Genomic DNA, 12,119 nt, shown 5'->3' with positions numbered 1-12,119 from the left:
CCTCGTTTTCAGCAACCTGTGAGACAGTCGAACGCTAACTGAGTGATTAAAGCTTGCGGCCACAGTAGCTGGAATTTCCCCCGTTGCACAACGCGCGTCGTTCAGGTTGTCTTGCAGGCTAGTATGCCTGGTTACGTCAAAGGCGGGCTGGCGAATAGGAAGGCGGGACAGCACGACGACCAATCAGGAGGCGCAGACCAAGGGGTGTGTGGAGGGCTTGGCTCCGTATAGAGCTGGCAGCCAGAGCCGCTCGTAGATATCATTCATTTGTGAGGCAGTGCTGTGTGACAGTGTATTCGTGGCGCGTAGTTTATTCCGTTTATACTACTGAATCTGCGTATTCTTCGCCATGGGTATGAGGAGCAATACCAGTAATAAGGTGAGCGTGCCCATAGAGTGAGTTTTATTGATTTTAGGACATGCTTTCGTGAAGCGATATAGCGCTGGTGTATGTGAAGATCGTTTTTTTATCGTTTCTGAGTGGCTTTGACTGACGTGTAAAGAACGCTACAGTAACAGTTTTAAAGACTGGTGTAAGATACACAGGCATTTGCTTCAATTGTTTTATTGTTTGTGTATCGCAATTTAAACTATCTAAACGTTAAGTGCTAGTATCGAATTCTTGTCTGCACCGCGGTCTTATATAGAAGATAGGAAAAACGCTGAAGAAACTTTCAAATATATCGAGACCATTCAAGATAAATTGGTTACTTCAACATTTCTGATCTTCGAATAGTTTAAGCTCTGCTTATGTTCCGTAGCCCCAGTTGAGACACTTGCTGCTGTCGAAATGCAGGCGTGTGCTTTCGAATTGTGCGCTTTGAGTTTTGTGATGATACGACTAAGTGGACTGCTCTAAACTGTGAAAATACGAAGTCAACTGGGATAAGAAAGAACTAACGAGAATATTTGCATCAGCGTTTCTGCAAAGTCATAGAAAAGCCACTGTTGTTAAGTCGAAGTTGAGTAATTGGTGTGTTGCACACTGTTCATGTGGCAGCGTTGTTTTATCTCATAACTTTTTGTTGACCTCGGTCAGCACACACTTTGTTTGCAGGCGTAACTGTACCGCTAATCTGATTTTGCATGTGTCCTTTTATTTGCAGATTCGTGAACAATGCAAAGAGCTGATGCTGTCAGATCACCAAATCCACCAGATCATGGACAGACTACTGGAAGATATAAAGTTGGGGCTAGGAAAGGAGACCCACGCGAAGGCCATTGTGAAGTGTTTCGTGACATACGTTCAGGACTTGCCCAATGGGAAAGGTAAGCTTGATCTCTCTCTTTCTCCCCCTCTAACATGGAGATTATTTAATTTTTTGCTATTGCTTTAATATGTCAATGTTTTGTTTATTAGAACAAGGGAAGTTCTTGGCACTTGATCTGGGAGGAACAAACTTCAGAGTGCTTATTATAGAACTAGAGGGAGAAAAGTTTCACATGGATTCTAAAATATACGCCATTCCTCAGAGTATTATGCTTGGAACAGGTGTACAGGTATGTTGTTACACTAAAATGTATTATTGTGTTCAGTATCTCCCTCTTTCCTTCTGGAATCAATCAATCAATCAATCCATCAAACTGCCCTTATTTTTCAGCTGTTTGACCACATTGCTGAATGTTTGGCAAACTTCATGAAAGAGCATCAGATGGCCCATTTAAGATTACCACTGGGATTCACCTTCAGTTTTCCACTCACTCAGAAGGGTTTGACAAAGGGATACCTGGAAAGGTGGACCAAAGGGTTCAACTGCAGTGGTTGTGTTGGTGAAGATGTGGTTCAGTTGTTGAAAGATGCTCTAGCAAGGAGAAATGTAAGTGTATTATTGATTTAAAAAAAAAAAGCTCTACTTAGATTATACACGGTATTGCAATCACATCAGATATGTTGATCAGCTTGGAAAACAAAGGGTACCAGTAAATATTCCACTTAACTTTTAGGTAAACATTAACACTATGAAACAAATCTATAATGCACTGTTGAAAATGATTTTCTGCCAGTGGAGCGTGTAAGTCATCTCGTGCAACTGGGCCCCTGTTGCTAACCGTAGAAAATGTCATTTCAGTGGTGTTTTCTCTTGTGAATCAAAGTGAAGCCACGCAAGGCAGTTTGGTCTTAGTATGAAATATGTTGTTATTTTTTTATTCTAAATAGTCAGTACAAATAGTTTACGCATATCTGAATTAATGTGATGAGATAACCTACTATCAAGTATGTATTTGAATATCTTAATTCAGTCACTGTGAAGTTATTAATTCAATGTTAGTTTCCTTCACACTGAAGACAATAGCCAATAAATGTTTTTGGCTGACTGGGGGTTTTCAAAGTATGATCGATGCAGTCTTGTCTTTAAATTGCCTTTTGTTCAAAAACTTGCTTGGGACATGACAGTTTTAAAATCTTATTTTATTTTTTGATACGAACAGATGTGGTCAACCCGAGTTGGGAGTAGCCTCAAAACCAAAGTTATTTCTTTGAAACAATGTGTAAAGTATAGACAGATATGAAATTTTCTCAAAGCCCAAGAGCTGTTGATTGTGCTTACTGGCATAGTGGTTAAGACACTGGACTCACATTCAAAAGAAGAAGACAAAATCCTCATCCACATTTAGGGGTTTCTTCAGTTCAATACACCAGCAAGGGTAAATGCTGAAATGGATTCATTGCTGAGGAAGTTTGTCATTTTCCTACCCGATTCTCATTACATCATTATTGACAAGAAGTTAAACCAAAATTGTACATAAACACACTGAGTTATGGTCAGCATGAAGGGAATCTTTTCCCATCTTACTTCAACAACAACAACAACAACATCTAAATAGCTTTGCCAGATGAAAAGAGCCGCTTCAGCTCTCTTTCTACAGAGAAATTGTGTGGTCAGCTCTAAACTTGTAAATTAGCAAATTGGGAGCTGTCCAATATAAAAATCACTTTGCAAACTTTTCTAGTACCGATTACTGTGATAATGTGGGTTACTAACACATGCACTGTTAAATAATTTATAAGTTATAAATTGCATTATATATTTTTATACTAAGTACTTATAGTGATTTGACACCAAAACAAAACACAGCTCACTACACAACTCATGATGGAAGGTCCTCTCTGTAGAAAGTTGTACAGCTCTTAAACATATCTGCTAGCAGTAATAGTAATAATGGTAAGAATAAAATATGAATCTTCACGGAAGATAACTTCATTATTTGTATTGTAAACCTCAAAATAATAACTGCATCTATTTGAGTAGATATAAACATAAAAAAGTAAAGGATAAATGGCTACTCACTGTAAAGAACAGACATGATGAAAAGACTACTACACATCATTTAGCTTTCGGCCACACACACACACACACACACACACACACACACCTGCCATGTCCATTATCTTGGACCATACTCTGGTCTGAGGGCATTCGTGTGCGTGGACGCGCGCGCACGCAATTCAGTGTGTCGCCTGCACAGTGAGTAGCTATATATCCTTTTCTTTCTATTGTTGACATTCGAGCCTGGAGTTTATATTGTTGGAGTAAATATATATAAGGTGTTAAAAAATGTTAAATATTTTGAGGGGTGATAGTATCCATCAATACAAGAAAAAATTTCAATAAATATGGTCTCTAGTATGTATACCTTAAGAGCTCTATGAAACACATCTCCTCTGTTGAAAAAGTGCTCATAGTTCTTAAGGTATCCATTTTAGAGCCCATGTTTACTGAGTACTACCATCTCTCAAAATGTTACTCTTTCAACGCCCTGTAGAACTGAAAATTTACACGGGGTATATGCGTATAAAATATTTTGTAAAGTAGATGTGTATTGACTCTCTGCTTGATGTAAATTGCACAAAATTTGATCTAGTTTTAACTTACTTGTAATACATTTACCCATATATACTTCAGTTCAGATTTTAGTTTACCTGATTCATGAATAGAATCACCAGTACACTCAATGTTTTCAGTGTCTTACAAAATTGAGAGTTGTTTAAAGTACAAAAATATTGCGTGCTTTCAGGATATCAATGTATATTGTGCTGCTGTTATAAATGATGCCATTGGAACACTAATGTCTTGTGCCATCATATCTCCCAATACTCGAATAGGTCTCATTATCGGTAAGTTGAGTTTATTATTGAAGATGGCATTCAGGGTTATTTACCAGCAAGTACTTCATGAACATTTCTGTTGATAGCGTTAAGCTCAAAAAATTCTTAAATTAATTTCACAATCTTTGTGAATATTTTTTATTGTTAATGAAGTACTTGCTTTAAAAAAATGTGTAAATTTTTTGACAGGTGTTCCTGTGGGCGGCTACTGTTGTTGCAGTTTTAAAATTATTAATCTCTTTTGTAGCTAATCAACTTTATATATCATTTTAGGATGTGCAGATTGATGTTTGTGGTATACTCAACGACACAACGGGAACGTTAATGTCGTGTGCATGGAAAAACCACAACTGCAGGATAGGGCTCATCGTTGGTATGTTCAGATTCTTATCAGTGTGCCACATGCTTGGCAATGCTTCACTTGAGCTTCAGAACTACTTCCCTGTTTTGAAACTTTGATTGATGCTGGTGATGGAACTGATGCATGTTCTGTAGCTGCTTGTTTGTATATTTTCACCCAGTAAACCCTTCTCCTTTCTTTTCTTCAAGAAATAATTGTATTTCTCTTCAAGGCATAATTTTTTACAATGCAAGTGTACGCTTTAGTTTTTATGCCTCTTCAGTGTGTGCTTCTGCAACATTTATCTCCCCTTTCCCATCTGCACTACACCTCCATAAGAACACTTTTGCAGATGACTACAGATACTGCATTATCAATATCAAATTATTTATTTATTTATTTATTTATTTTTTTTTTTTTAAGAAAATACATGTTGCCATTGCTATCACTACCACGTTAAAACATATGTAGGTGTTACAAAAATAAGAAGCAGTTGTAGATAACTTCTACTCTGTTGACAAATCATACCATTACCTTCTTAGTTGTACAGGAAAAAAATACTTCGGAGGTGAATTGGGCACCACCTGTTATCAACTTGTGTTGTATGGTCCACCAGGGTAACAAAGTAAAAATATTGCTGCAGAAACATGCAGAGGCCATTTGTGAAGCAAACAGATCATTAAAAGAATATCTTGCACTTTGTAATTAATTTTTTTTCCAAATCTCTTTTTTTCCAGATCAATTCTTAAAAATAGTTAATCATTTTTTATACTTGAATTCCCCACCACTTCTTGCAAAAACACACACACACACACACACACACACACACACACACACACACACACACACACACCAACTCAAGAGTTCTCTGTTGGTTCTAAACTTAATTGCTTCACAATTCAAAACAGTCACTCCATTTTGCAATCAGTGTCAGTGGAAATTCGTTGCACTATTGTTGAGGTTGTGAGCACCAACTGATGTTACTGCCCCCATGTGTATACATAGCACACTTATGCCTGCTTGTTTTGAAACAGTAATTTTTCTGTTTTTCTAATATTCATACTTGATATTTTATTAGCTTTTTCTGATGTGCTACTGACTATGGTAGAATGTGCAGCTTTTGTACAAAATTTTCTCTATGCTAATGAGACTGTATTTTAGTGACATGCATCTTGTATTGCTTTTGTGTGTGCTTTGAGTGTTCTTAATGTACATGAAGATTATTAAATCTGTTTTCAAGTTTGTATCTGTAGTAGTTTCATAGAATTTTATTTTTATGTATAAAAAAGAGAGATTTGATATTTGCTATTGATCAATGTGTCTTTCATACGTTTTACATAAAAAATAATCAAATTTTGTTAAATTGACGAAAATGCATCTGAATGAATAAATGCTTCCCTGCTCTAATGTGCAATAATGGATTGCCATAAAGCAAGTTAAGTAATTAAAGGGACACATCTGTAATGGGAGTGAAACAAGTACAGGTCAGCATATTTTTCATGGTAACTGCTGATTTGACACTTTGGTCATCCTCATTATGTTCCGAGGAATAATAACTTAGTGTTGCAAAAGTAAATTGTACCATTACACTGAGAATATAACGGACTGAGGAAATGTTAGCAAGCCAATATGTAATTCGTAACTCCATAGTGACCACTATGTGGGGAATGATTATTGTGGTGGATTATTATTAATATTAATCAGTAACATTATAGTAAAACCATGTGCATCACTCACTCACTTTATTTCAGGTTAATGTTTAAATTTGGCAACAAGATTGCACGACTCATTGCCCGTTTTCCACAGTATGTCCTGTCTTTTCCTCCACATCAGTCACAGGCAGTACTTTCACATTAGTCTGAATGAAAGATGTGGCTGTCCCTCTCAGGTCAAACAGAGTTTTGACCATTGAAGACAGAGACGATCAAAGCCTGCAACTGCCATTGTTTGGTTTTAAATTAGATCAGGTGGATATTCAAACCAATGTTCTTTCCACTTCCCAATTACGTTGAAAATGCAGTTGCTTGAAGACAGACCCAGGATAGCACTTGTGGCTTCAGAAGTATAACTGAAAGATTCTGGAAAAGTGCTATTTAGATCTGCATTTTGACCTGAATAATGCCTTTTGCTGGCAGATGCTCTACTGATTGAACTGTACTCACTCAGGACCTGCCCTTGCAGCTTTACTTCTGCCAGTACCTCTGTCTAGATTGAGTTCTTATGGGGCTATGTCTTCTTAGGAACGCATTCCTTCTTGGATCTGGAGGAGCAGTATTGGACAGAACAGGTAGGCAATGAATGGGAATGCATTGTACAATGCCAGTAATGCTCCTCATTGTCTGATTCAGGTGTACACTTATCTCAGCTATTGTGTGCTTTTCTTTCATGGTTTCACAGTATTCAGCAGCTGAGTACCCAAGTGAAATTGCAGCATTACATATAGTATCTCCATTTGCTCCCCAAGTGTTTCCAGATAGTCTGTGAAGTAGATCTACTCTAGAGACAAGCTTCTTTAAGAGGTTTATGCAGTGCTGCTTAAATGGCAACTGACCGATCAAGGCTGAACCAATCAAGGCTGACAATTTAAATATTTAGGGAAGCAGTTCAGGAAACTTCTGCTCCATCAAACAGCATGTGAACTTTTTGTATGCCTCTTGGTTCAGGTTAATAACACAGTCAAAAGGTCACATTGGTTTTTTGGATTGCATGATCCAATATCAAAGAGTATCACAGTTAAGTGTTAATGACTACACCATGATACAAAAATGTCAATCAGCAAAGCATTTTGTCTGTTCTTAATAACAATGTGAAAGTGTCTGAGTGTTCACAACCTATCTGGATTTTTGTGGTTGCTACAAGTACCCCAAGTGAAATTCTTTGATTTCCAAACAAGTTTTAGCGTTTTTTCCCTGGCAAATTTTGAGATGTCAAGAGTAAGTAAAGTTGCCAAAAAAAATGTAAGGCTCTGTATTTCTAAACACATGACCAAAAACCTTAGGTACTAACATCAACATTTTTCATAATGAACTGCTTTTAGATGGAAGAAGCAAACCAAATGGTATACGCGTTTCATTAAGACCACTGATGTTATTTTCTTTCAATAAAACGAAACACATTTGGTGACAATAATATGCATTTCCTTGGAATCACAAGACAAATTTAAAATACCTTCACTGATTTCAGAAATAAAAAAGTAGGCCTCTTGAAAGAAATGTGCAAGCTGGGGAAGAAGTGTGTAAACAAACACTACAGGTGACCGCCAGTAAAATTTTGGTTCTACTATACAATGTATTTGCAGTGAGACAGTCGTAGTTCCTGAAATCCATAGCCTGTGGGTTCTGCCCTGCCGAGGAGCACTGCAGTTCTGGGTCCGTGGATAAGCACGAAAATCTGGCGCATTATGCCACACACAAACAGACCCGGCGTGCGGACAGATCAGTGAGTCTAGATCCGACGGGCAGGGCCTGCACACTAGTGGAAAACGATGGGCTTCAGATCAGCAGGCGTGATCCATTAGACACACACACACACACACACACACACACACACAAACACACACACACACACACACACACACAGAAGTGGCATGCTGTTATGGCCCGTTATGAAAATCCACTTGTTTGGCCAGCTAGTCATGTGTCACAGGCTCAACATTGATGAAATGAGATTGCACTGATCACTCCACGCAACACATAACTTGCGCGAATACTCTGAGAATCAATACTAATGAGGATAGGTAGCATCTAACCATAAAGATGATCACTGAGCCACAGACAGGCACATAAAAAAAAGACACTCTCACTCTCACAACTAAATTTTTGGCCTTAGCCTTTGTCGGAAAAAGGCCAGCAAGAAGTGGTGGCAGCACTGACTGCAAGCTGTGGCGAGTGGTAGAAAGGGGAGAAGCAGTAAGAATGAGGGGTCAGGGAAGCAGCGCATGTACTCATCTGCACCCAGCCAGCGATGATGCGTGACATAATAGTAAACAAACCATATATTTAGACAAAAATAAGATTTTTCCAGTGTTTCCAGAACTTGTGGCAACCCTGACTTTATCTTCCATGCCAAAGATGTGTGATTGCACTAGAAGCTGTCCTCAACTTGACTGTTGCCTCGAACACCACACTACTTAGGCATTGATTTAATTATCAGGTTAACTTGCATAGCTGTCCAGGGCCATTTCATTATCTCTGAACATATATTTTTTGTGACTGGCTTATTTCTGCGTGATTACCTCAATATACAGTATTTGTGTAACTATATAATAATGTGATGCTAATATTGACATTTCTTTGTAAGAAATTGGCTAGTGTTTCAGTGTTTCTATATAGTGTTCATACTTTTTTCTGTGATTTTTAGGTACTGGAAGCAATGCATGTTATGTAGAGAAAGTGGAAAATGCAGAATTATTTGATGGTGACAAATCTAAGCCTTATGTTGTCATAAACACAGAATGGGGAGCATTTGGAGATAATGGAAGGCTTGATATTGTGCGTACTGAGTATGACCGAGAGATCGACCAGTACTCCATAAATAAAGGAAAGCAGTTGTAAGTAAATTAAAAATAATTTTTTCACAAAATTGTAAAATGGGGGGGGGGGGGGGGGGGAAGCAAAGGAACTACTAAACTCTGTAAGCAACACAAATATATTTGCATTCTGGATAGAAAGACCTCTCCTTGCTTCTGGATTTGCCCATAGTTGCACAAGACTGCACCGGTGTTTCGAGGAAGTCCTTGTATTTACTGTACTGGTATTCTTCTTTTATTTAAGGATTAGGCTGCAACAATGCCTACAATGGTGCTCATATCTTTCTCAGTCTACTTGTCTTCAATTTCCTTCAGAGCATAATTTTACTGCTGCAGGCGAGCTTTGCAGATATCCACACCATCTTCTCCTTAATTTAACTGTTTTATGAACTATGTTTAGTTTTGTTGAATAACATGGATATTTGATTCTTTCTACAATACTTTAAGTCCAAAGTGTGCAAACTGAATCTTAACAATGGTACTAAGAACAGGTGCCAATTACCATTTTATGTCGATGTGTGCTTGGACACATCTCCAGAGAGCTGGGAAATTAATTTTTATAAGTCCTAAGTTTAACACAGTGATGGTGGAACAAGTTTTAGTTTATACCCCTTATATTTCCAGATTTCTTGATTAATTCTGTGGTTTATATTTGATGCAATATTCTCCTTTGTCATAAAATTGTATATTGCTTATACACATTAAGATTACTCTAAATTTCTTGCTTTTGGTACTGGTAGTTTACACAGCTGTACTGGTGTGGTGGTGAATTCTGTTTAATGACACTCAGAAATAATTTGCAATAAAGTTGCCTTCAGTCTGAAGTTGATTTCAACATCACAGTCCTTCAGTTGATATGGTCCAGTTTCAGATGGTATGCCCTCACCTTCCTCCAGTCTTTGCCCTGACCTAGCCAGTACAAGAAGTGACCTCAAGAAATTTAAGTTATTAATGACATGTAGCTTGCAAATTTGAAAGTAGATGTTCTTGAAATTGTTCTCAACATTGTTTGATTTTCTGTTGAAAGCCATGCATCATAAATGGCGTTTTATGAAACTGCTTACTATTGCAGTATATGCTCATTAACATAATTACATAAAATTGTGCATGTAAACTGTTTTATGACTGAAAGATCTGTTTATATTACAGGTTTGAGAAAATGATCTCTGGAATGTACATGGGAGAGCTTGTAAGGCTGGCACTTGTAAAATTTACAAAGAGTAATCTCTTATTTGGCGGCAGAGGCTCCGACCTGCTCTTCAAGAGGGGAAATTTCTTCACAAAATATGTATCTGAAATAGAAAGGTATGTTGATGCTGTGTGTCTTTCACAAAGCTAACACTACACTGTAGGCGCCATATATGAAATATTAGTTGACAAGATTTGTCAAAAGAGTGATATTTAATGTTAGATGCATGGTTAAGGTAAGTTTGATTTTAAGTAAAATTATTTGTTCTTTAACTTGATGAAATTTTTCTTTTTTAGTGACAAGAGGGGAAGTTACACAAATTGCCGGCAAGTGCTGGAAGAACTTGGCCTTAACCATGCAACAGACCAAGACTGCAGTAATGTGAGGTTTATTTGCGAGTGTGTTTCACGGAGGGCAGCACATTTGGTATCTGCTGGTGTTGCAACACTCCTAAACAGAATGGACGAGGAAAATGTTACAGTGGGCATTGACGGCTCAGTCTATCGTTTCCACCCTCGTTTCCATGATCTTATGGTGGAAAAAATTTCTGAGCTTGTCAAACCAGGCATTAAGGTAAGAATTTTCTCTCTTTTGTCTTAGCTTGCTGTTGATGAATTATATAAACTTTTGAAGTTTCACAAATTGAGCATCATACCTGGAAAGAATAATTGGGTACAAATTTAGTGTTGAGTACATTACAATTTCATAATGCTGGCTCATTATGGCATTTAAGTCCATCTATTATTGCAAATTGCCCCTACCATTACAGACAAAGGGTGATGTCTCCTTAGCAGTTGTTGGAGAACAGTGTTCACATCACAATCACGGCATCATGACATAAGTTTAGTACGATTTTCTCAAATCATTTGAGTGTGTACCAGTATTATTCCTTCTACAAAGCCACATGAAATTTCCTCGTTAAGTCTTGAACTTGTGCCCCATCACTAAAGACCTGCTGAAAGCTCGCTCAACCTACACTCCTTCTTTCCTTGAACCAGCCAAGCCTTGCTCCACATTCAGTGAATGATTAGCAGGCAAAAAAGGAAAAGTAGTACACCTGAAAAGATGTCTGTTTTAATCTGATGACGGCATATACCAGCGGAGGGATAGTAGATGTGCTGAGAATGGTTTCAACATCTGCCAACAGATAACATCAATAGGGATGCTCACAGCCAGAAAGCTCAGTGCACTGCAAATGTGTGAAGCAACCATGCCATGGAGATGCAGTTGTTCTGAGCTTGAAAGGGGTCAAATTGTGCCCTTACAAGTGGTGTGATGGTCCTTTCAGAGAAGTCACAAACGATTCGGACATGCTGCATTTGTTGTACGAAATGATGCTGTTATCAATGGTCACGTGAACATTCTCACACTCGTAGATGAGGTTCTGGACATATTTTAACAAACAAGGCAATGAAGCACCATTTACAGTTTTGAGGCTCTAATAAGTATAAATTTCAGAGGACTGACTGTTGAAAAAATATATGTTGCCTTTCTTTGATGAAGTGACCAGCACAAGCTATACCTTTTGGAATTTCTGCAGATAATTATCTTAACTGGTAAATTTCAGAATAATTTTGAGGTAATCGAAATGCGCACATGAGATTTTCTATTGTACGAGCAAAAGAAGGGCTGTTGGCAAAAAGTAATTGGCTATAGAGAATGTAGAAGCTTCTTATCACTCAGGCAGAGCTCCATATTCAGATTGTGTATCCATTTCTTTGATATTTGACACCTCTACTTTGCTGGAAAAATTGCATGTGAAAGCACTTAAAACTTGCTTTGTTTCTATATTTTGCCTTTTGGTAGTAAGAAGTTGAGTACAAGCCATATACAGTTCAGCCTGTTCCCATCCATGCTATTGCAGTTAGTTCAAAAGTTGTTTGCTTGACTTCACACTCATCAAAAATTAAGAAACTGTTGTGTGTCAAGTAGCTAACATTACAGCAATCTTTTA

General features: G+C 37.7%; 1 protein-coding gene across 10 annotated transcripts in view; it reads left to right on the top strand.

Annotated features, from left to right (window-relative positions):
* The window catches only part of LOC126187976 (hexokinase type 2), a 424,860-nt gene that overhangs the window by 389,616 nt on the left and 23,125 nt on the right, over positions 1 to 12,119 (top strand). For 4 of the 10 annotated variants that reach the window (XM_049929372.1, XM_049929373.1, XM_049929365.1 and 1 more), the window contains exons 2-5: positions 1,107 to 1,269; positions 1,361 to 1,500; positions 1,602 to 1,817; positions 4,382 to 4,481. In XM_049929372.1, coding sequence (XP_049785329.1) covers positions 1,107 to 1,269; positions 1,361 to 1,500; positions 1,602 to 1,817; positions 4,382 to 4,481 — 619 coding nt within the window. Of the gene's footprint in view, positions 1 to 223; positions 380 to 1,106; positions 1,270 to 1,360; positions 1,501 to 1,601; positions 1,818 to 4,017; positions 4,118 to 4,381; positions 4,482 to 8,807; positions 8,998 to 10,125; positions 10,282 to 10,461; positions 10,739 to 12,119 lie in introns of those variants that run through there. The other 6 variants (XM_049929366.1, XM_049929363.1, XM_049929369.1 and 3 more) reach the window with 5 other exon arrangements.

The sequence above is a fragment of the Schistocerca cancellata genome, chromosome 5, assembly GCF_023864275.1.
Source record: "Schistocerca cancellata isolate TAMUIC-IGC-003103 chromosome 5, iqSchCanc2.1, whole genome shotgun sequence".
NCBI lineage: Eukaryota > Metazoa > Arthropoda > Insecta > Orthoptera > Acrididae > Schistocerca > Schistocerca cancellata.
The sequence above is the reverse complement of the archived record's forward strand: the minus strand, read 5'-3'. Positions and strand labels throughout refer to the sequence as shown.